The sequence below is a fragment of the Carex rostrata genome, chromosome 14 (assembly GCF_964058835.1).
Source record: "Carex rostrata chromosome 14, lpCarRost1.2, whole genome shotgun sequence".
Classification (NCBI taxonomy): domain Eukaryota; kingdom Viridiplantae; phylum Streptophyta; class Magnoliopsida; order Poales; family Cyperaceae; genus Carex; species Carex rostrata.
This window is the reverse complement of record NC_135931.1, coordinates 7,374,391-7,400,808: the sequence shown is the minus strand read 5'-3', so window position 1 is coordinate 7,400,808 and position 26,418 is coordinate 7,374,391. Positions and strand designations below refer to the sequence as shown.

The following is a 26,418-nucleotide window of genomic DNA, read 5'->3' as shown; positions in this document are numbered from 1 at the left end:
CATCTTAATAAATAGTAAAAAAATTCAGAAAAATGTAAACTTTGGTCTCCAAGCACATATTAATGTGGAGAACAAGATGAACGGTTCGGATCGACTGTTTGAACTTTAAAAATAAAAATATGTTCATTTTACAAATAGGTCCTTATGTCCATAGAAGCCTTTGCCATATAATCATTATTTTTATTATTTATTGATTAAAACATTAAAACATATACATTCATTTCACACATGTATAGTACTTTATTGAAAAAAGATATATATAATGATGCTAAGCGCAAGTAGATTAATTAAAAGAATAATTATAACAAACCCCCCACTCTCATCCCCCCACTCTCTCTTTCTTAACTGCCATATATCCCCCCACTAATTTCCCTAAAAGTTTCCTTTTATCCCCCCCACTAATTATAAGAAACCCCCCACTCCCATCCCCGCATTAATTATGCATTCCTCTAATAACAATTTCCGCGTTAATTATTGCTTTAAAAACAATCTGCGCATTAATTATACTGTTATCTAATAACAATCACTGTTAATAAATGCTTATCTGTTAATTGATGTTCAAAAAAGTATTTATCATTATTTCTGAGAAGTATTTACCCTTGTAACATAGAGTATTTATCATTATGTCTAAAAGTATTTATCATTGATGTTTTACTGTAAGTTGCAATTATGTCTGAGAAGTATTTATCTATGCAATACAAAGTATTTATCCATGTAACATAAAATATTTATCATTATGCATGAGAGTATTTATCATTGATGTTTTACTAAAAGTTGCAAGTATGCCTGAGAAGTATTTATCCATGTAACATAAAGTATTTATCCATATAATGTAAAGTATTTACCCATGTAACATAAAGTATTTATCATTATGTCTCAGAGTATTTATCATTGGGTGAGAAGATTGTTTATTTAATGGTCTCTAGTTGTGCAGGGACGATTCAAAAAAAAAAAATTTGTGCGGGAACAATTAATAGATTGATTTATTCTTTCATAAATAGAGATCATTGCATAGGGTTTAATACCTGATAAATTCAAGTTAAATACTTTGATGCTTCAAGTTAAATACTAACAATTTTTTAAACGCTCATTAATGATTGAGTGGTCCCCCATGTTTAATGGTCCCCAGTTGTGCGGGGACGATTCAAAAAAAAAAGGAAATTTTGTGCGGGGACAATTAATGGATTGATCTATTCTTTCATAAATAGAGATCATTGCATAGGGTTTAATACCTGACAAATTCAAGGTAAATACTTTAATGCTTTAAGTTAAATACCCGCAGTTTTTTAAACGCTCATTAATGATTGAGCGGTCCCCCCATGTTTTTTTTGACAGTATCTGCGGGGATAAATGCGGGAATAAACCTGCGGGGATTGTTATCACTGTCCTAATTAAAAGTACTCTTCTTCTTTTTTCTTTTTAATTTCAAAGTCCTTGGGCAATTACAGCAAGTAACCTTACATCATCAAATCCATAATAGATATATTATAACATCTCTAATTAAAGTAATTTTTTTAATATTTATAAATGTATATTTTTTTTTATAATTACCCGATCAAATAACATATACGAAATAGACTTTATCCGTAGTTTTATCCGTTTAGATAGCGAAAAAAAATATTTTCTCGTATCCATATCTGATAAATTTATATAAAAAGAAATTATTCATGTTCATCTTATCAAATACAGTACGAATAGAGATAAGCGAATAAAAGAGTGCCATTAACACCTCTAGCCATAGACACTATATTTATTAAAAATAATTTTTGATAGCCACTTGCAATCCACCAATCACCATCTGGTCCAACTCGGTGATGTGAATTAATGAGAAACACGAGGTGTTTTAATAAATTTATATATGTATATTTTTTTTTGTCCATTGACTTTATATTCATGCGGTGTAAACCACGCATCAAATTAAGTTTTAAATTAAACACTTGGCCAGCGGCCATTTTTATTAATATCCCTAAAAAAAAAACTTAATTTTAAAAATGCCTCTGTGTGCAATTTTTTTTTAAATATGCCCTGACCGCCTGGACTTCGGGCGGCCCAAAAACCCTGTGAGGCGCCAGGCCCTGGGGTGCCCCATAAGGCAAGTGAGGCGCCAGCCCCCAGGGCGCCCCATGGTGTTTTTTTTTATTTTTTTTATATAGATCTTAGTATTTTGATTTGAAGAATTTTGTGAAGAAAAACGAATTAATCTGGACCGCAAATCTTAATGGGTAATTTGACTAATCTGGACCGTCAGTTAAAGGATTTTCATGCAATTGACTTCTCTGAAAATAAAATTCTCCGGAGTAATTCGTAGCCTCAGACAACGCTCGCAGGGGGCTGCCGCCCCCCTGCCACCCCCCGCATACATACACATACACACATACACATATACACACATACATATACATACACACACACACACACACACACACATACTCATACACTTTTGCTTTAGTCCATACTACAATTATAATTTGACATATACATATACATATACATATAATATATACATATAATATATACACATAATACATACACATACACATACACTTTTGCTTTAGTCCAAAAAAAAATAAGAAGTTAAATCAATTATGCACAACCATTATAAAGTTTTTGTTGTTTTCAGTGAACCAGATATAATTTACACTTTTGTTGTTTTTACAATTGGCAGGGGGGCGGCAGCCCCCTGCGAGCGTTGTCTGAGGCTACAAATTACCCCGGAGAATTTTATTTTCAGAGAAGTCAATTGCATGAAAATCCTTTAACCGACGGTCCAGATTAGTCAAATTACCCATTAAGATGTGCGGTCCAGATTAATCCGTTTTTCTTCACAAAATTCTTCAAATCAAAATACTAAGATCTATAAAAAAAAAAAAAAAAAAAAAAAAAAAAAAAAAAAAAAAAAAAAAACATCATGGGGCGCCCTGGGGGCTGGCGCCTCACTTGCCTTATGAGGCGCCCCAGGGCTTGGCGCCTCACAGGGTTTTTGGGCCGCTCGAAGTCCAGGCGGTCAGGGCATATTTAAAAAAAAGTTGCACACAGGGGCATTTTTAAAATTAAATTTTTTTTTAGGGATATTAATAAAAATGGCCGCTTGGCCAGCGAATATGACAGAATATATATATATATATATATATATATAGAAAGAGTTAGGCTGGGGTGCTATGGATAGCATAGTAGCCTCTATGCTACGGCTCAATATTCGAGTTTTCAAAATCCAAACGGTCGATCCGAACCGTTCATCTTATTCTCCATATTAATATCTGCTTGGAGACCAAATTTTACATTTTTCTGAATTTTTTTACTATTTATTAAGTATTTTACAAAATTGTTGATCCAACGGTGGCTGCACAAAACAGTAAAACCGTTGGATTAGCGATTTTCAAAGTGGCTTAATAAATAGTAAAAAAATTCAGAAAATTATAAAATTTGGTCTCCAAGCAGATATTAATATGGAGAATAAGATGAACGGTTCGGATCGACCGTTTGAATTTTGAAAACTCGAATATTGAGCCGTAGCATAGATGCCACTATGCTATCCATAGCACCCCAGCCTAACTCTCTCTCTCTCTCTCTCTCTATATATATTATGTTTTGGAGTGTCATTGAGAAATATATATATTTTCGACAGATGACAAGTTGAATAATTAATAATTTTGATCGTTTTATGTGGAACAAAGTATTATGAGCTTAAGATAAAATTTATTTGGATCATTTTACAAATTTAATTCAAATCTTAATCTTGATTTACTGATAAGCCAAATGTTAAACGTTACAGTGCTTTCCTGATTTTTATTCGAGTTAGATCAAAAGATTGAAAAAGTTGTTGAAAGTAAGTGTGCCAAAATAATTAATATAAAGTAAACCAGTGTTCTAAATAGCGCGCTATAGCGTTTTTGGACCCTAAACACTACGTTATGGTATCAAAACGCGCTATTTGAGCTACGGACACTATAGCGGTAATAGCGGTCCGCTATAGCGTATAGCATGTAGCACAAATAGCGCGCGCTATGCAACATGAGCTTTTTTTTTTCAATTTATATGGGTTTTAAATAAAGACTCAGATTGGATTTTAACCGTGATTTTTTTTTTGCAATTGACGTACTAAGTTTTATAGTAAACTATTAATTATTAAATGAGAAATCCATTAAACGAAATCAAATAAGGAAGCTACAGCGCGCTATACAACATGAGCTGTTTTTTTTTTCTTTTCAATTTATATGGGCTTTAAATAAAGGCTCAGATTGAATATATTAAGATATTTCTTGAAGTAACAAAATGATACTTACTATATGGTAATTTGAATATTTTGAATATTTTGAATATATTAAGATAATTAATTATGCCATTATGTCTAGGTTATTTTGAAATTTAAATAGAAAAAAGATAGATTATGTTATAATGCTGAATATATTTTGAATAGAAAAATATCGATAGTTTATGATATTAGTATTACTATGGATATTTTGAGTCACAATTTGGACTTTGTATTGGTTCAATACTTCAATATGAATATTATGATTTTTTAATCAATTTGATGTTATTTATTATTATATGAGACTTAGATAATGTTAATATTTAGTACAAATATATGATATAATTTTTATAAAAATACAAAAAACGCTATGTGGCATAGCTTTTGCTATAGCGACGCTATTCGCTATAGCTTTTTTTTTTGACTTCCCGTTATGACGCGATAAACGCTATTTAGAACCTTGAAATAAACTATAAAAAAATATAAATTTGAAATACAAATGCTTATGTTGTCAAGCAGATCAGAACTAATAAATTAAAAATATAATTAAAACTAATATGATGATTTTTGGAGTTAAAACTCACAACGTAATAGCTTTCGAGATTTAGCATCCGTTTAAATTTTTTGAACAATTTGTATACATTCTTTAACTACTTCAGCAAAAACCATAAATTTTCAATCTATAATGGTGTCTTTGTTAACTTCTGATATTTTTAAATATATTTTTTTATATGAAATATCAAGTTTTTAATTAATATTAAATAACATTTAACAAGGGGTGTATTTCTAACAATTGTATTGCCGAAATTTTTATAAATACTAAAAAATAAAATAAAATTACGAAATCTACCCAATTTTTGGAAGAATCTCGAAAAATACCCGATCCGCTTACTAAACAACCGGATTTTCAATTTCTTTCCGGTGACCCAATTCCCGGAAATGGAAAAAATATTCGGTTACTTGGTAACCAGAAATATGGAGAGTGTCCGATTATCCAATAACCGGACTCACTATTTTAATTGCAAAGCATATGCAATTTTTGAAAGCTGCGCCTGTGCTGGTTATTAAAAAGCTGTATTTTTTTTTACAAAACAATTTTTTTTTATTTATTGAAATATTAGAAATATTGAATATATTTCTTTAAAAATAGATGGAATACAATATAGTTTGATTTATTAGAAAGACTGCAACAAATAATCAAGATCAATATTTTTCAGGCCGAATTTTTCGCGGTTGTAAGAAAAATTAATATATTTCTTTATGTGTTGTTGGAAAAAAAATTAAAATGCTTAGATTATGAGTTATTGATCCCGGTTCAAAAGTCACTTCTAGGTAAATACAAAAAATATTGTGATCCTTCTAGTACATTTAATTTCTAAAAAGTTATATCTATTTTTGAAATTGTTTTAAATAACAGTCATTAAATAATTTAAAGTTTTTATTTTTTTCAAAAATAGATACAACTTTTTAGAAATTAAATGTACTAGAAGGATCACAATATTTTCTGTATTTACCTAGAAGTGACTTTTGAACTGGAATCAATAACTCACATTCAAACCATATTTATTTTTTTTCCAATAACACATAAAGAAATATATTATTTTTTCTTACAGCCATGAAAAATTCGGCCTGAAAAATTGTTGATCCGGATTATTTGTTGTAGTCTTTCTAATAAATCAAACTATATTGTATTCTATCTATTTTTAAAGAAATATATTCAACATTTCTAATATTTCAATACAATTTTTTTTTAATTTATGCTTTGTAAAAAAAAAAAGCGTCAAAAATTGCAGCTTTGTAATAACTGATACAGGCGCAGCTTTCAAAAATTGCATATGCTTTGCAATTAAAATAGTGAATCCGGTTATTGGATAACCGGACACTCTCCATATTTCCGGTTACCAAGTAACCGAACATTTTTCTAATTTCCGAGAATTGGGTCACCGGAAAGAAATTGAAAATCTGGTTGTTTAGTAAGCGGATTGGGTATTTTTCGAGATTATTTCAAAAATTGGGTAGATTTTTTCAAAAATTGGGTAGATTTTTTCAAAAATTGGGTAGATTTTGTAATTTTGTTTTATTTTTGGGTATTTATAAAAATTTCGGATTGTATTGTTATAGTTGTATTTGTTTAATCGTTATTAAATGGTGAGATATCTTGTAGAGAATTTTAATGTTAAGGTATCAAAAATAAATTTAATGGGTTGAAACGAAAGATGAGTTTTTGTTTAAAAGCTTGTGAAATACCGATACTTTGCAAAATTTTAATCACAAACATTCTGAAATCCAAATAACACAAGAAATCTAAATTGCTTTTCTCTTAAAATTACGACACGAAAAACAAAAAAAATGAAAAATACATATCTAGACACTGTTCACATCAACATATCTTTGCAAGCTATCAGTACCCATTTATAAATTTTATGTATAAAAATAAAATATATAAATCACATCTAACTAACTGCTTTAGTCATTTAAGTCCTCCTTATAGAGAGAAATATTTAAAATCCATAAAAAATAGCAAAACCTAATTTGGAGTGTATACGATAAATTTGTCAATAAAAAAACGCATCTAACTGTCTCAGTATCCATTTATAAATTTTATATATAAAAATAAAATATATAAATAACATCTTACTGTTTTAGTCATTTAAATCTTCCTTATAGATAGAGTAATATTTAAAATCCATAAAAAATAACAAAACTTAATTTGGAGTGTATATGATAACTTTATTAATAAAAATCAAAATTTTAAATAATGTTTATCGCGTCATAGCGAAACGGTTAAAAAAATGACGTTATATTCATATAGCGGCTAAAGCGTTAATAGCATCATAACTTTTATGGTTCAAAAACGCTGCAGCGCACTATTTAGAACCCTGATAAAAACTCATAAAAAGTTGCAAAACTTGACTAGTACATGTTTAACGGATTTAGAGCCATGATGATTATTTATGGATTAAAAGTATAATAACTTTGCCTTATTATAAACCTAATCAAAACATAGACAAAATTGGACTAATATGACCCGTCTGTAATTCTGTATACATCCTAATCAGAAATATTCTTGAGAAAGAAAAGAGTATATTCCGCACTAGGAGTCTAGGAAACACCATCCATCCGTAGAGTATGTAAGGCATACACTAAAATAAAACTTTAAGAGGGTGCCATTGAAAAGGGCCCAATACAATACTTGTCAAATTTGGTTGTTTCCTAGTCTTTCTCTTACCATAGAAAAGTAGGCAGTGCAGCAACTCTGTAGTCCGGTAGCGAGGGAGCGAGATAGAAATCCTACCTCTCTCTCTCTCTCTCTCTCTCTCTCGATTTCGCAGAGACCCCTAACATTTGACGAATTAAGGCGTAAAGTAAGTCATACTAGTTCCCAATTTACCCCAGATCAGAATGGGGATTGCCACCCAAGATGCGATCAAGCAACTCTCAGCACTTATGGACGAATGTATGTAATTTCTATCTCCGGTTTTTTTTCAATTCAGAATTCATTTGGATTTATGATTATCTGAAAATTTACTTCTTTTTTTTTTTTTTTTGAATTTGTCTTTGCTTAATTTTGGTGCAGTGGAGGAGCCACTCAAGAGGACATTTCAGGTATAGGGCATGGAACTCGTACTATTTCTTTAGATCTGTTCGGTTTCAGTTTCAAATCTCACTTTATTGCGGAATATTTGATTTCTGCGTTATATTGTACCAAATTATTGATCTCGTTGAAGCCTAAAATTCTTTTTGATGAAGCCTTTAATTTTTGTTATTTTCATTAAATTAGTGTGTTGAAGGTAATTGGACTTAATTTTTTCTTTCGTTGTCGCTGTGGAACATTTACCGTAAAAAAATAAGTGGCAGAAAACAACCTAATCATGAGGAAGAAATAACTTTTCATTGACTTTCCAAAAAAATTTAAATTTTTGTTGGGCCGTCAGCATGTCCCCTGATTGGTTCTCTCTGCATTGTATAATTTTTCTTGTGAGATTCATGCACAACCAGGTCAAGTGGGTCCCCCAGGCCTTAATATCAACGATATAAAGCAACAAAGGCGGCGAGGAATAAAAAGAGAGAAAGAAATCAACGTTTTATTCTTAATCGTCTATTTGTTTTGTGCAATGTTTGAAGTTGTAGCCGCCTAATATATTTAAGTCTGAAGGGTCTGTCACTGGTGTTAGCATATATTATGCTCTTCCTTTTATGCTCGGGGTAAAAGGAAATTAATTAAGCCTAGCCTACAATTTCATTGTAATATATTAATTATTATTGAGGTTTCTTTTCAGAATTTAGATTCTCTTAATTTTTATTCTTTGCGTTGCTGCATTAGGCAATTCCTTTTGTTGTTTGTTGTGGTGTGTATGTACATGTGATTGGTAGGTGCCTCTAACTTAACCATGTTACTTGCATGTTTTCTCACTGCTATTGCATCTATGAGGTTGTAAGTGCATGTCATGTGTTATTGTCATGCCCCAAAAGTTTAATGCTGGTTGTCATATCTTGTCATCTTATGGTAAAAAGCTTTTTACTATTTTAGGATAGTTGCTTGAATTAAACACAATTTTATACATGTGTGGATGTACGTCGTAACCCATGCATGTGTACGCATGGGCCACTAGAGCTTATGTTTAGTTGTAATGTAATCCTATGGATTATACATACTAACGTACTAAATTTGACAGAATGTGCATCAAGGATATCAGAATGAAACACTGGCACGGTTCCTTCGGGCCAGAGAAGGAGTTGTTTCTAAAGCCCATAAAATGGTAAAAAAAAAATTGCACTCCATAATTATTTCTACTTGTCTTTGTACGACAATTGAATTCCATCTATGGATTTTTCTTCTTTTGAAATTGACAGCTCATGGATTGCCTCAACTGGAGGATTTCAAGTGAGATCGACAGCATCTTATCAGTAAGTTACACTTCTTTAAAGTTTAGAAAAGGAACTGTTTTGTTTAGTGTTTGGTGTGTGAGACCGCACCATTTGCTTGATATGCTATTTAAATTTTATAAAATTTTATTCTGTAAATTTCATCATAAAGTTCCGTCTCAGATATTAATTGCATGTTGATTATGTCTTATACTGGTGTGGTAATGGTTTAATCTGGAATTTTGTTCTGTTATGTTTTGCTTCAGCAGATACCATACTGGTCAGATCTGGTAGAAGTACTATTTTTTTTCTTATGATATGTGGTTAAAGAATCCAAATATAATTTCTCGGTGAAAACCGACTGGATATGAATCTAAAAGTGATCAGACCATGTCCATTTTTATTTTTCGGATACGAATTGGATAATATCCCATCCATTTTAATCCCTACACATTATATTTTATAGCTGTGACCATTTTTCTTTGAATTTTCTCTTTGCACAGAAACCTATCGTACCAGTTGACTTATACCGATCTGTTCGGGACTCGCAACTGATTGGTATGTCAGGATATTCAAAAGAGGTAAATTTTCATGCTTTATTATTTTTAATTAAACCCAAGTTTGTAGTCACTGATCATCGCTTACATTGTACCGTTATTTCTAATACCTCATGACTCTCGTAGTTTATAGCATTCCTGATCAAAATGTATAGATAGGTTAACTCGAGTGGACAATTAAGAAGTAATTACTGTGGATTTCTTTCATAAGGTTAACATGTCCTCTACAGTGAGAGAAAAAGAAGATTACCTTCTTTGTTTGTCTGTACCATGTACGTCTAACATATTACATCATTGTGATTAGTGGAATATGCCTTCCAAATCTCTCTCATATAAAAGCTAGGTTGCAAGTACTAGATGGTGATTTAAAGTATAACAGTAAGTGCATATTTGCTCATGCAGACGTAAGCATACAAGAATCAAAACTTTCAACCTTGTATTTATATTTCTCTTTATTTCTTTGTTTAAAAAATAGGGGCATCCTGTTTTTGCTCTTGGTGTTGGGCTTAGCACATTTGACAAAGCATCAGTGAGTATTAATACTTCCATCAATGTTATAATTTATTTTGTCATATAGTGTTATTAAATTATGTCACTATTTTGTCATTATTTAATGGCCTTGATGTCTGAAACACTTAAAACCCTAATTTCAAGTAACGTATACATGATTCTTATGTTTGTTCTATTTGTGCTTATTTTTATACTAGGTCCACTACTATATGCAATCACACATACAGATAAATGAATACCGGGATCGTGTAGTGCTGGTATGTATTTCTTCTCAGATTCTAACTTTTTTTATATCTGCTTCTTTTTGGGAAAATTAGGATGCAACATTTGGAAGCTGTATATATATCTTGGAAAACATTAGTTTGACCATAACTTTTTTTAAAATAAAAATAAAACATTCAACTAAATTTCAGAAGAGATGTGTGTTTCACTTGAGGATGTCAATGCACAATGCTTGGATTGACATGTCCAACCTTTCAGGTTTTCCATCAGGGCTGATAGCCAAGTCAAAATATATAAAGTACATGAAAGCAAAACTCATGAACTTATGTTGTATAAATTTCATTATGCATGGTCACAAGTACACATTCCTCCACATAAAGTTTGTGTTTATTACTAGAGTGTTTTTTTCTTACAGGTTGGAGCCCTGATGAGTGATTAAGGAATTGCCTATCACTTTTCTAACACTGTTTATTTTTTTTTAATAGCCAGAGGCATGTAAAAAGCATGGGAAAAAAATAGTGACATGCTTGAAAGTTTTAGACATGACTGGCCTAAAGCTGTCAGCTCTCAGCCAAATTAAGGTATGAATAGAACTCTGCATTGTTACTAAATTCCTGAAACTTGTAGAATTGCAAAACTCCCCCCATATACCATCACTGATATTATCATGACCTCAGATACTATACCTATTGGCTAATATTGTCATCTGCAGGTGAACATGACATACTTAATCACAACCTCATGTTGCATTATTTGCTTATATTGTTGCTGTTTAGATTTAATTACCTACACATATCAGTTGATTGCCATTTATTTATTTTAGTTCTTTAGACACAGAATCTTTATAATTTTGGTCTAGTTAAAAAGTTTGTATCAACATCCTTTATTCTATTTTTGTATGTAAATTACGGTACTTATGAGTTCATATTGGTGCAGTTACTGACCATGATATCTACAATTGACGACTTAAATTATCCTGAAAAGACGGAGACTTATTACATAGTAAATGTCCCTTACATATTCTCGGCATGTTGGAAGGTAAGTTTATGCTATGCAATATTAAGCTAAGAATTTTTTTTTTTATGCATGTATGAAAGTGATGTTAAATTTCAAATGTACCCCTTGAAACAAAGATCACAATCTGGGAATTTGATGACTTTTTGGTCAGTTTATGTAATTTGTTACCATTGTGCTTTTTCTGCTGGATTTATTTCTGGTGTTGCATGTTATAGATTTATTTTGCTCTATAATATATAATAATGCTGTGGATGGGAACAATTGATCAGGTTGTGAAACCTCTTTTGCAAGAGAGAACCCGGAAAAAAATCAAAGTCTTATCAGGAAGCGGCAGAGAGGAATTGTTACAGGTGAATTTTTCAGCTTAAAATTTTAAATTTAGCTTATTTGACATTATCTAGGAATGACACCCAAGGGTTTCCATAAATAGCAAAAATGTCAAATTTGGCTCGTACATACGGGTTAAGATCAGATTGATGATTATGCTACAATACCTGATCCATATGTAGTAGGGTAACCTCAATTGCACATTTGAACCCATGTTATGCCATTATCATGAAATTAAACCTCAGTTAGCTCTCAGTTGTGATGTTGAACCTTCATGAAGCTTCAAATCTTCCTTGATTCTGAGATTGACCTCTATTCGCCCTTGACTGAGCAATCAAACATGGATAAACTGCAAACAAAAAATAAAGCAAAAACCGGAAATGCTTTGGTCTAGATATTCTCTTTCATTCGTTAACTTCATCTTGAAAAGTTTGAAATAAAATCTGTAGATAATGGATTATCACTCTCTGCCCCATTTCTGCAAGAGAGATGGATCTGGATCTGGATCGGGTTCAACCCGGTATGAGTTGTCAGACAATAGGAACTGCTTTTCCCTGGATCACCCCTTCCACCAAGAGCTTTACAACTGTATCAAACAACAGGCCTCAAAAGTCAACCCGATTGGACCCATTAAGCACGGGTCCTTTCATGTAGAAATGCCTGAACCAGACGCAGAGGATTTAATTGTGAAGACCATCGAGTCAGAGATGCACAAGTTTGGGGATGTCAATGGGATCTCTCATTCGGTCAATGGGCTAAAAATTTTAGATAATTAGACGATGAAATTTTTCATGTGTGTCTCTGGAAAAGCTCTAATATTTATGTATGCTCCTGCAATATATGATATAATACCCCTTGAAGATATCCTCTATACTACATGCCCCTGGTATAAGAAGTTTCTTCTGTCTCTTTATAACGGGCGAGAGAGGTTTAGTTTCGGCACTTCCATTGAAAAAAAAATGGAAAGGGGAAGGGGAAGGGGAAGGGGAAGGGGAAGGGTATGGGCAATGTTTCCTATGTTTCTAGGGGTATTAATTCAAATTTGTTGTAGGGGTATTCTTGATATATTGAAGTTTTTGTAGAAGTACATGTGGAATTCCCTATTAAAGCATAGTTTCTAGTATATGTCCTAACAAAGGTCAGGAATATCTCTTATTCCCATGGAAAGTTGTGTTATTTGTTGTAGAACCTAAATACCTTTTAAAGGTTTTCAGAGAAAGTCACTCGATTTTTAAGAGGTATTTAGGATACATGGAAATTTGAAGGGAATAAGGGATACTTGTACTTTAGTTGGGGTATATCTTTTGTTGTTATATCATATACAAATTCTAGGCACGACAGTTTTACAACCTAAACCAGTTAAAAAAAACGTACTTGCAGTTCTGCCTTCTATTATCAGATCCAGTTAATAAGATCTACCTAGAATTTACCCTAAAATTCTTGATCCTTAATGTGTAAAATCCTGATATTTCATTGCCAGGATGTGTTAGAACCTGTAGTATATTATGGCATTAAAATATTGTATGTATGTATTTCCTGCTGTAATTTAGGAAATTGATAGGAACCAAAGATCTTGATGTAAACTTTTAATTCCATCTTACTACATAGAGAATGGTAAAGAATTTTAGCTATGTCACTGCTTATGAGATCTCAATTATATGCAAATTGCTTGTGTTTGCTTTAACACTTGCTTCACCAGTATTTGTTCCTTAGGCAAATACTCATTTTGGCTATAAACCCTAGTTCTAGGTTCTAATCAACATATGTTGCTAAAGATAGCAAGCGCCATTTTTATTTATTTTTTTTTCAAGTAAAAAGATAGTAGATTCTGTTGGCACATCCTCATTATTATTTTTTTTTCGTGTTACGCGTTACATCTGAAATTTCATGCAAACTAACAGTACTTAACCAAGATGCATATCAGATCATGATTTAGATGGACTCAAGATAACTCGAAATTTTATTTGTTATTTAATTTGAAATATCTAGTCATTAATATTACATAATGTGCTTACAATTTAACCAGAAGTTTTTTTTTTTAAATTTAGTTATGAAATCAACAAGAAGAGGGTCCATTTTTTTTATCTCCACTATGTCTTCATTTTTTAAATATTAATAACTCAAAAATGTAAATCATAAACATTAAAATAAAATCATTAAATGTGATCTATGTTATTTTATCTATTTGCTCATAAAAAAATGATCACATTTCGGTTTTGTTTTATATGAATCAATAAGTTGAAAATTCAACGTCTAAAGATTATCCACATTAGTGTGTTATTACAAACTCTTGATGACAACCAAAACAAAGTTAAAATGTCATAATTTTTTACATGTGCATAGATAAAATAATGTAGATCATATCGAACAGTTTTATTTTGACTTTTAAGTTTTAAATTTTGAGTTATTAAAGTTTTAAAAATAGAGGCATAATGGAGACACCAAAAATAAAGGCATTTGAACCCTCCTCAATTAACAAATATTGTTAAGTAAATACAATTTAAAAAACAATGGACATCAATTATTTTACACTTTAATTATTTAAGACCAATATGAAGATAAATTAAAAAAAAAATCCAGCCATCAGTTTTGCAATCGCTTAACTCGTATTATAGAGAAACGGAGCAGGCGTCTCTCTCCTTTACAGTTTTACTTCATTTCTCATTGGCATTTTTCCGTATTTAATTAGTTATACTTTATAGACTTTTCCTCTTTTGCCTTTAAATACTTACGATTCGACCCAAAATATTTGGTATTTGCACGTCACGCATCTCTAAATATGAACCGTAATAAAGTTTGTGCAAGTCGTACATCCAGAGTTTTATGTATATTTATTATGGAGTGAGTCTATGGTAGTATGGTACTATGCATATCACGGGGCCAATCCGTACTACGGCTTAATATTCGAGTTTTCAAAATTCTAACGGTCGATCCGAACCGTTCATCTTGTTGTCCATATTAATATGTGTGTGGAGACCAAATTTTACATTTTTTGAAATTTTTTTACTATTTTTTTAGATATTTAGAAAATCACTTGATTTGAAAATTCTGGACCATCCAAAAACAGTGATTTTCAATAAATCTAAAAAAATAGCAAAAAAAAATTTCAAAAAATATAAAATAAGAGTGTTTACATGAGGATAGGGTCGTGTACGGATGGTATTAATCACTTTTTTAAAGCGAGAGATGCGGGTTTCAAATTCATTTGGCACAACTAGAAAATAAAAGATGGGATGTTAGATTGAGGTTCATTTAGCCATCAAAATGTCGTCAAAATGGAACGTTTACTTTTTTTTAATAATCTATTAAAATCTCAGATAAAAATCATCTCATTAAATACTGCATGAGGTCGAAATACATGTTTTGCCACTGCATCAAAGATTCAAAGTACATTCTTACAATTCGGCCCAGCGTTAGATCCACATATTTTTGCCTTCTATCTTGTGATTTATAGACTCACAACTTTAAGCCTGCTTGTCTCCTTGCCGCTTCCATGGCGCAACGACAGGTCTTTCAGGAGGCGGATGCGGGTGTTTCAGGCAGTCAATAAGCCGTCCAAAAAATCCGAAGCACGACTTCAAACGGTAGATGAGAAACCCTATGGGGCCGATCAAGGTTCCGGTGAATGTGACAATGGTAAGAGGCTCCATTATCCTGAGTAACCTTAGATTTTTATCAATTCACAAACAAAAGAGATAGTTGGAGATTTTGTATGAAATTCAAGAAAGGGTTTACAAGAGATTTTATGAGCAGAGAACATGCAAGAGGATGCTGAATAGATTAATAGGGATTAATGAAGAGAGAGCATACTAGAGGAAGCTGATTTATAGGGATATATTGGAAACGGAAAGTTATGGAAGTATGCATTTAAGGGATCAGAAGTGCTTCAAGAGAAACAGCAGTAACTGAAGTGATGTTCAGATAGGTAGAGAGAGCGCGATTATCAACCAATAGTATATTATTTTGAAGTAGCTCAATTTGTTGCGTTGCTATTATATTTATAGTTAGTAGCGTCAGTTTCATCCCAAAAAAAGTAAAGATGTTTGCCCTCTACAGGCAGATCTGTCAGTTCCCCCCCCCTTTATTTATTATCTTTTGGTTTATTTTTTTGTTAACTATTTAGTAATGACTTTACCACCCCTGAATATATTTTTTGTTAAAAGCTAATATTGTATATGGTGCACTTGTTATCATAATATTATTTGTATGCATAAGATCAACCATTTTTTGCTATACTGCAACAGATCTTTATTCAATTTAATCTCATAATTACGTTCGTGACATCACGATTAAGCAAACTAAGTGTAACATACATAATTCATTGTCAGAAAAGCAACCAAGAATTGAGATGCATTGTGACTGCACCCATTAAAGGAACAATCATACTAGGAACTTTTCTGTTTTTCCTTTTTTGGTATACCATGTTAGGAACTTGACCAAGTACAAGAGCAGAATTGATATTTTACTATACTGGCATCCTCTAATAAAATTTGCATAGAAAAAATCATATAACAGCAAAGTGTTTACTAGATGTGCTGATACCAGAACAATTTGCTATGATTTCCACAATTCTGCAATTACATATTTACCCAATCCAAGCAGGAGTGGAGCATTTCTTTCTTGGCAGCGTGCTGGATCCTGTGGAAAGAAAGAAACAGAAGCATCTTTGATGAAAGGCTAAATGACCCAAGAAGAGCTGCTGATACAGCGGTACAGGAGGCACAATTGTGGATGCGGCATTGTTGAAGTTTTACTATTAGTGCAGGGAAGTGAAGGATGTAATTTTTACTTTTAGTGCAATGATGTAATTTGCTGTTAGGATAATGTAATAGCTGATAGCCACTATCAGTTTTTCAAAAAAAAATTAAGCGTTGTGTAAGCAAGCACACCAACTAATAAAGTCCAGACCATTTTTGCATCTACTTGTCTGCTGTCCTCAATGCAGCAAAGAAGCTTCAATTTACTGTGCATGAGAGACCACAGTGCTTAAGGGATGAGAGAGTGTAATTTGGTCAAATAATAAAAGGCTACAAACAAGCATAGCACCTGACTTCTGCACCACCATCCTGAATTATAATCCTCATTATCCATCTTTCTATACCATATTGAATCCTAAAGTAAAATCTCACAGAACATCACGCCCCAATGATTCCCTTAAAAAAAGCTGAACCCGTACTATTGAAAATCCCAATAGAACATAGTATTAGAGAAAACCATCTCTCCAAAAAAAATTTATTCATTCACATAGTTCGACGATAAAAAAAATTAATCAAAGCTTCTACCAGAATTTTGACTGCATCTTTAATTAAGACCCCTAAAGCTCAGGCATGCCGATACCGGCCTTGGCATCATACGTCTTTTCTAGCACATGCTCAATTGGAGTATCTTTCAGCCCCACTGCATATTTTCATTTTTAAATACTGAGCTGGCTACTAGGTAAAGATTAAAATTAAGTAATACAAGCTACCTAACTGCAAACTTGACAATTGAGTTGCACAAACTTGGAATATACTTGAGCTTGTCTTAATTGCTAACTCTTATTTACTTTGCTAATAGGATAATGAAATAGTTGGGCAAGATAGCTATTTAATAAAAATAAAATGGATCAAATTCATTGTGTAAAGCTGATGGCTTGAAGTTGTGTAACTTCTAACGGAAGTTTGTTGCAGGCAAGTAGGGTGTTGATACAAATTGAGGTAACTGAATTAACTAGGGCAGGTTAAGGCTGTTGGATTGAGGCTTGGCTGAATCAAATTGAGCCAAATTGAACCCACTGCCCAGTTGTCATTGAAAATAGATGATCAAAATAGTTTCTCCATTAAAAAGAGAACATACAAATAGTAGGTCGAGGCTTCCTCCTTTCTTTGAGGATTTCAGGTCGGGGAATAACTTCACCGGATGCCTCCTGACCCCTGGAGACTCTAACTTTGGTCCCATCTTCCAGCCTCTTGTACCCAATCTTACATGGCTTCCTACAGAAGTTTACTACAAACTTTATGGATTGTAAAATCATGGAAGAATACATTCAAAAGACCATTGATCAAATCAATATAACAAAATAACATAATTACAGCCCACAATAACTATCATTAATGTAACTCGAATCATACTTTAAGGAAAAGTATATGTGCTTAAATACAAAGTGTTTTTTATATAAATCAATGACAAACGGGAGAATGAACATGAAAGAAAACTGAGGCAAAGGGCGCAAACTAAAAATATTTGAAAGTAAGTACCCAGTGACAGGGTCGAGAACTTGGACATTTGAAACATGAAGAGGGGCTTCAATGGAAAATATGCCCCCAGTGTGGCCCTCTCCTTGCTTTATGTGCTTCTTGACCTACAACGTGAGATGAATCAAGATTAAGCGATTCATATTCGCAGATTGAATGCAACCCTGTAATTCAGTACCGTACATTTCAAAACCAGTGCCGCTACACATTAATTTTTATTTTTATTCTGCTCTTCTTCGGCAGCATCAAAGTCTACTACTGGCATGCAAATACCAGAAAACAATTGAATCCGAAGGTTAAACCATAGAAATGATCTGGTACTAAAAAGAAAACTTTTCATTCATAGAGACCTAACAAAACAATCAAGCAAAATACAGGAATTTGAGCCAAACACCCCGAATGTGATATATGAAAAGTAATTAAGAGTTAGTAATCCTCTCTATATGAACTCTGTAAGAAGAATACAATTTTGCTGCTTCATTTGAGAATTCATCAAACATCTGGAGCCCACTTCAAATTCTCAAATTACAAAACTCAACAGATCCAGAGGTCCGCTAATACAATTACTCCCTCACTTCAGAATATATAATACATTCGAGAAAAGAGGAGAAAATACCAGATTCTTTCCCTCGACAATGACTCGATTTTGGGAGCGTATGACACGCTTGATAGATCCAGTTTCGCCTTTATCTTTGCCTCTTATTATCATCACCTAAAATCCAGTAAATTAAGGTAATAACAATCAAATTGGATCCAACTTTTGTGGAGAATAAGCTGAAAATTTCGAAGAAAGAAAAGTACGTTGTCTCCACGGAGGATTTTCCAGTGCCTGATAATCTTCTCAGCTGCTTTCCATCCCATCTCTCTTCCTCCTCCTCCCCCTCTCCCGGTCGTTCAAATTGGGTTTAGGGTTTACTTGGGGTTCTATGAAGTATTGTCTTTTCTTTTTTTCAAAATGCTTTGTCATCGTTTGATCGGCGAAGTTTCTTGTGCAGTGATGCCCCTGTAATAATGCATAATCACGAAATTGACCTACGGAATTACGAATTATTGTCCTCTGCATTAAGATCTGGACCGTCCGATTTCCCCGTGCGTTATAGGCGTGAGTCGGATTTGAATAATTCTGATCGTATAAAAAATTAACTCAAACAGTAAATTCTGATCGTATCAAAAATTAAACTCAAACAGTATGTAACATACAGAGGATGCGTATTCCGAAATTACTACATTCATATTCGAAGCCTTTGAGAGTTATTTTTATAAGCCACATTATTCAGAAAAAAAAGGTGTGTTTTCTGTTTATATTTATACAAATCTAGCACGTAGGTCTTAAAAAAAATATGAAGCTAGGAACTATATCATTGGGTTCTTTTGGGATAAATTACTTGGTTCCGATTTGATTTCGATGTTGATTAAAAGATTGGATGTATATGGTCGGTTAAGAGATGTATGCTTGAGTAAATGTCTAAGAGAGATTTTGTTTTAAACCCTCCCTTGTTTGATTCTTTAATTAAGGCTCTTTGCTGGAAAGGATATTGTAATGGAGAGTTCTATTAAATCTCCTTTATTGTTGATTTTATGCTTAGAATAACATGACAGCATTTGTAAAACAGAAAGCTCTGGCCATTCTCGGTTTGATGACTAGAGAGTAAATTTTGGTTGCCCATGGCTGGTGTTGGGACATGTAACGGGCCGTTGGGCAACACAAGTAGGGATTAAATCTTAGGGAAAATTTCTAGTGTACCCATGTAAAATCTTAAAATAGCCAATATTTCTATCAAAACAACATAATAGCTAATATCCTATCAAAACTTTATATTATTTCATCTATCCCCATTTTACTACTGAACTCTTTATTTAATTATTTTAAATATTTAATTGACAAAAATACCCTTTCTTCTATCTAGGAGACGTCCAGTACTTGCTCTCCCAGTGAACTTTTTCCATGCCCACCCCTGTCGAGACCCCTCTTCCAGTGAAATCTATGTCAAGCCCTGTACTTTTCCCCCGACATCTCAACACCAGGCCCTCTCTCCTCTCCTCTCCCCCGACTTCTTCCTTTGTATTATATATAAGACTATGTTCTTGTGATTTTTGATGGATTAAAAGAGTCATTCTGGCAGTTAATTTTTTAATTTAATATTTGTCTTAGAGGTTGGATGTTACTTTAACATCGAGCTGGTGCGGCAAATGACAAGAATGTTACTAATAAATGCATCAGTGTGGGTATAATTTTCCTCATGCATAATCAAGGTTGTGTTAAATATGCACAATTTTCTCAGTGTCGAACTGGTAACATTCTACCAGTACCGAACTGGTACCAGTTGGATACAATTTTTTTTGAGTAAAAATATGGATCAAGACCACATTTGATTTACCAGTTTAACACATTTAACCATTTCTTTCTTTATTTTCTGTTGTCTTATAAATTATAGTTTAGTTTTTATGACTTGTCCTGCTTAATTGAAGCTCTTCAATGAGTTTTTGGTCAAATATTTAGTTGAAAAGGATTTAGAACTAGAATTTTGTTTTAACTACTGGTAAAATCATTGCATTTCTCAGTAAAGAGCTAGCATGTACTAGTCATTACTGAATTTGGATTACATACAACTACAGTATAATATTGTTGATGGTGATGATGATGCAGTGGCGTAGCAGAATTTTGCCAGGGGTAGGCAAATATATATGAAAGAATATATATAATTGCAAAAAAAAAAAAAAAAATTCAACATAACAAAAATTACAATATCAATCAAAATTAATAAACAAGAAGTCAATATATATAATTGAACATCAAAAGTTTATAACAAATATTCATTTACATATAACAAAAACAAATATTAATGTTACATAGTTAAGCCAATGGAATGATTAGGGCCTAAGCTAGACCCGATTTGTCATGATCCTTGTGAAGATGAAGCAACTGGAACTTTAGATTCCTTCTTATAGAATCTCTCCATTCTATAATTGACAAATTTAAAGAAAGAAAATCAAAAATCAAAAGACTTTCTAAATTGATATGATAATTCTTAACTAAAAGAGAGAACAGTAATGTAATTTTAGTCCAAGATGACAAATCAAAAGGGTTGTAACTTAAATATATATACTGGCATATCAACACATTGGCACGGTTCAAACAAAATAAAATAAAATTACTTAACAAAATTACTTAACAATTCAAACAAAATAAAACAAATTCTTAAGACAGACTCATTGGCGCGGTTCAAACAATTATAATTAATTTAGAAACCACATATACATAATTTAGAAACCACACATACATAAAAATGGATTACCTACAAAAGTTTTGAGGAAAGATCAGCTGCAAGGTGAGCTATAATTTATCAATGGATTACCTACAAAATAAAAATGAAAGAATGATGAATAGATTTAGCATAAAGTGCTAACGTCTTGAAGGTAAGTACAATAGTTACCACACAAAGTATGGTTAGGTACCTTATGCCCTTTTGTGTTAGGAGGGGTTAAATTTTGCATCAAGTTGGACTCTTCTATAAGGGCTTACTGGTCATTTTTTCTTGCTAAGGATTTGGTAATGAGCAAAAATATCCAAAGAAATCAAGAAGCAACAAATGACTAAAAACTATAAAACAATAAATCATACTAAATGTAGCGTAAGGCTAAACAGGAACTCCATTTTACTAAATTAATGTTTTCTGATCTGTCCACTAATACAAATTAATAAGCATGTTACTGTCTGTATAAACCATCTCAATTGAATGATTAAAATTGACCTTACAAGTACTGACCAACACATAAAGGCCATGAAAAATTAATGAAGAATGATTCTTCTTAAGAGAAATACTTGATCCAAAAATGAATCGGTTTGAAATGATTTACTAAGATGTAATTTCACCGTTTGTTGATACCGTAAAGTTTACTTCAGATTTAGATATACTGATACAGGTTAGCAGATAGTTAGATGGATGCAAGGAATAGTGTGGCATACTGACTATGGGTTAAAAGGGAAGTGGTGTTGTTTTTTTTCCTAAATTGTAATCTGTATAACTTTCTCAGATAGTTTAATACAGCACCTGGCAGCCACTGCCCGGTTTTTCAAAAAAAAAGATGTAATTTCACCACTATGTTTGCAACCTTTAAACTGTGCAGTAACAAGCACAAATCCTAAGAATTTTGAGAACACTAACAATCTCATAAAACTAGTAACTTATTGTGCTCACATTCTCTTATTGTTTGTATTCAGCATAACTAATATTTTGCTGGTTCATAACCTTACATGTAGTTAATTTAGAAACCACACATATTCAGACTCATTGGCACGGTTCAAAACCAGTACTGACATATATAAAATTGAGAGAACCAACCTGTTGAGTGTTGACTCAAATTGGAGAATTGAAACTCAGTTTGTTGAAGGAGAGAGACGAAAGAGAGAAGCTGTTGCAGGGGTCAGGGGATGAGGCGTGGTCGGAGCCAAGAGCAGAGGAGAGGCATGGTTCAGCGGAACCAGGAGCGGAGGAGGGTTTGGTGGGAGATTTAGTGTTGAGAGTCTCGGAGGCGCGATTCCGGAGATTTAGTGTTCAGAGGAGCCAGAAGCGGAGGAGGGTTTGGTTCAGAGGAGAGGCATGGTTCAGAGGGGCGATTCCAATCTCCAGACCTAACGGAGCGGGAGCCAGGAGCCAGGTGTGACATCTCTTCACTCACGCGGGTTCTATTGGGCTGGGAATTGGGAAACAACTTGGGCCAGGGGTAGGCAGACTTAAATTCAACGGTAGGCAAATCTTTCAAGGCCCATTAAAAAACCTGGTCCAAAATTTTTTTTTTCCAGGGGTAGGCAGCTACCTACCCCTGATACACAGTAGCTCCGCCCCTGCTCATTGGCACGGTTCAAAACCAGTACTGACATATATAAAATTGAGAGAACCAACCTGTTGAGTGTTGACTCAAATTGGAGAATTGAAACTCAGTTTGTTGAAGGAGAGAGACGAAAGAGAGAAGCTGTTGCAGGGGTCAGGGGATGAGGCGTGGTCGGAGCCAAGAGCGGAGGAGAGGCATGGTTCAGAGGAGCCAGGAGCGGAGGAGGGTTTGGTGGGAGATTTAGTGTTGAGAGTCTCGGAGGCGCGATTCCGGAGATTTAGTGTTCAGAGGAGCCAGAAGCGGAGGAGGGTTTGGTTCAGAGGAGAGGCATGGTTCAGAGGCACGATTCCAATCTCCAGACCTAACAGAGCGGGAGCCAGGAGCCAGGCGTGACATCTCTTCACTCACGCGGGTTCTATTGGGCTGAAAATTGGGAAACAACTTGCGCAAGGGGTAGGCAGACTTAAATTCAGTGGTAGGCAAATCTTTTAAGGCCCATTAAAAAACCTGGTCCAAAATTTTTTTTTTTTTCAGGAGTAGGCAGTGCTCCGCCCCTGTGATGATGTTATTTTCATTTTTCTTGTAAGCAACATTAAGTTTTACTTGCATATAGTTGCGTGAGAGTTATAACACAGCAGTTCATGAATTGAGCTGATATAACATCTTCCTTGGTTTCACCAAAGGCCACATCATCTTATTCGTCCAAGCCCTTCGGAATTCGGATCCCCTAAAGTAAAGCAAATTTTGAGTTTGGATCCGGATCGCACGATTTGCTATGGCACAAATATTTAAGGGGTCCCGTACGTGCATTCTACCTCGGGCTGAATTGGCCGTGATTCTTATCGGATAGTCTGGATAAAAAACTCAAAATTTGGGTTACTTCAGGAGATCCGGACCGATCCCTTCGCAGCTCTGGTGCAAAAAATTTAACAAGAAGGAATACTAAATGCTAGCATCTGGTGACAATATGATATGGTTTTAAATTTAAATCTGGCACGCAAAATTATATGATAAGATGGGTTGTAATCTAATGTGAATTACTTTATTCTTCTTGTTTTTGTTACTTTGTTGTTTTGTTTTATTGACGGTTAATTACTTTATCTTTTGTATGGTTTTAGTTTAAAATCACCGATTTTTTTATTTATATCCAAAAAAATATATAAATTTAAAAAACTAACCAAACCGCTTGTTTTTTTCCAAAACTACCCAAACTGGAAATTTTTTTTTCCGATTTCAATGCCAATTTCCGGAAATTGGATCCTAAATCCAGAATAATTTTTTTCGGATTTAGGATTTCTTTTTTTTTTTTTTAGGAAATTTTTTTTTTCATTTTTCAGTTTTTATTTATAATTTATTTATTTTTTGTATTGAAGTATTACAAATATTTAATATATTTTTTAAAAAAATAGATGGAATACTCTATAATTTGATTTATTCGAAAGACTGCTACAAATAATCCGGATCAACATTTTTCATGCCAGATTTTTTATGACCGTAAGAAAAATTAATATAATATAATATATGTATATGTATATGTATAGGTATATATAATATAATATATGTATATGTATAAATAATATAATATATGTATATGTATATATAATATAATATATATGTTAAAATGTGCTTGCATATCAAATTTTATATTTTTTTGAATTTTTTTACTATTTATTAAGTATTTAACAAAATCGCTATATTCATACCATTAAATTTTTGTACAAATAATCAGGATCAACATTTTTCATGCTGGATTTTTTATGACCGTAAGAAAAATTAATATAATATAATATATGTATATGTATATGTATATGTATATGTATATGTATATGTATATGTATATGTATATGTATATGTATATGTATATGTATATGTATATGTATATGTATAGGTATAGGTATAGGTATATATAATATAATATATGTATATGTATATGTATATATAATATAATATATGTATATATAATATAATATAATATAATATATGTATATATATGTATATATAATATAATATATATGTTAAAATGTGCTTGCATATCAAATTTTATATTTTTTTGAATTTTCTTACTATTTATTAAGTATTTAACAAAATCGCTATATTCATACCATTGAATTTGGATCGACTGTTTGGACTTTGAAAACTTTGAAAATACCGATCGTTGAAAGCCTACCGTTGAACAAAAACTTAAACTGAATTTTTAAGGCACTAAACGAGGGTTCCAATACCTCATCATACCTCATATTTTATATCTTCATTTTCATATATATTATATTATATATACATATATTATATTATATATACATATACATATATTATATTATATATATATATAGATATATTATATTATATTATTTTTTTTACGGCCGTAAAAAATCCGGCATGAAAAATGTTGATCCGAATTATTTGTAGCAGTCTTTTGAATAAATCAAATTATATAGTATGCCATCTATTTTTTAAAAAATATATTAAATATTTATAATACTTCAATACAAAAAATAAATAAATTATAAATAAAAACTGAAAAAAAAATTTCCTAAAAAATAGAAATCCTAAATCCGGAAAAAATTATTCCGGATTTAGGATCCAATTTCCGGATATTTTTTTCCGGAAATTTATTTTCCGGTTTGGGTAATTTTGGAAAAAAACAAGTGGTTTGGTTAGTTTTTTAAATTTATTTATTTTTTTTGATATAAATAAAAAAAATCGGTTAAAATCGTATGGTTGCCATGAGTTAAGTTCATTGAACAAAACAATTATGTTTTGTGGAAGTGACAATGATTTCCATTAAATACTCTTCTTTTTTATCTAATTTTCTGTTCTAATATTTGAGTGGATATATATAATTATCTATAGTTAGGTATTAATTATATTCTAATCGTAATTTTATTATCTTATGCATTTGTACTTGCTACATATTTGTTACTGATCTCCATGTAAATGGGTAAAGGGAACAAGAGAGAGAACTGGAGACAAGTTCATTGTTTTATTATTATTATTTTTTTAAAAGAAACTTTATTTCATGCCTTACTCTGATAGCAAGAGGAGAGGGGGAGAGATGCTTGGTGATTAAGGATTCAGAGAGAGGAGAGAGCGGGAGAGAGATTGGGAAAGAGGTACTAAGCAGGACATTGGTTTTATTGGAGAGGGTGGTGGGTGTCACTGTAGAATGAAGTATTGCACGTCTCTTAGATAAAGGAGAGGGTATTTGTGTCAATTGACTATTTAAAATAAGGGATCGACTAACAGTCCCCCTACTTCAGTCCCCTATCTGTCACCCGCACTAAAAGACAAAAAAAATAGTTAAAACGTGCTAACTACCACCAAAGAGCAAGATTAATGCTATTTTATTAATAGTCAAAACGTATAGTATTCATACCTACGAATTTATAGTATTCATATTTATTATCAGAACCATTCATCATATGTAAACACAAGCTGGAGGGGACCAATAACGACCAGGGGGACCACTGACGTCTTGTGACAGCCTGGATTGGGGACCGCAATCGTCTGAAAGCGACATTTGCCAAGATTGGGGACCACTACAGCGAAACTATATATTATTCATATCTAAATAAAGAAGTATTCATATCTAAACAAATGAAGTATT

At 32.5% G+C, this 26,418-nt stretch overlaps 2 protein-coding genes across 2 annotated transcripts; one reads left to right on the top strand and one right to left on the bottom strand.

Annotated features, from left to right (window-relative positions):
* The first annotated feature begins 7,466 nt into the window (after positions 1 to 7,466).
* LOC144565189 (Sec14p-like phosphatidylinositol transfer family protein) lies at positions 7,467 to 13,379 on the top strand. The gene is made up of 11 exons (XM_078314867.1): positions 7,467 to 7,706; positions 7,827 to 7,855; positions 8,926 to 9,009; positions 9,104 to 9,157; positions 9,619 to 9,696; positions 10,148 to 10,201; positions 10,380 to 10,439; positions 10,890 to 10,985; positions 11,341 to 11,442; positions 11,691 to 11,771; positions 12,198 to 13,379. The coding sequence occupies exons 1-11, from the start codon at positions 7,652 to 7,654 to the stop codon at positions 12,522 to 12,524; spliced, it is 1,020 nt and encodes a 339-aa protein (XP_078170993.1). The 5' UTR covers positions 7,467 to 7,651; the 3' UTR covers positions 12,525 to 13,379.
* Positions 13,380 to 16,738: 3,359 nt separating this feature from the next.
* LOC144565713 (KOW domain-containing protein) lies at positions 16,739 to 18,939 on the bottom strand. Its single transcript, XM_078315533.1, has 5 exons — positions 18,783 to 18,939; positions 18,598 to 18,693; positions 17,985 to 18,088; positions 17,584 to 17,720; positions 16,739 to 17,145 (listed from the first exon to the last, which is right to left on the bottom strand). Exons 1-5 carry the CDS (start codon positions 18,840 to 18,842, stop codon positions 17,063 to 17,065), a joined length of 480 nt encoding a protein of 159 aa, XP_078171659.1. The 5' UTR covers positions 18,843 to 18,939; the 3' UTR covers positions 16,739 to 17,062.
* Between the last annotated feature and the right edge of the window lie 7,479 nt (positions 18,940 to 26,418).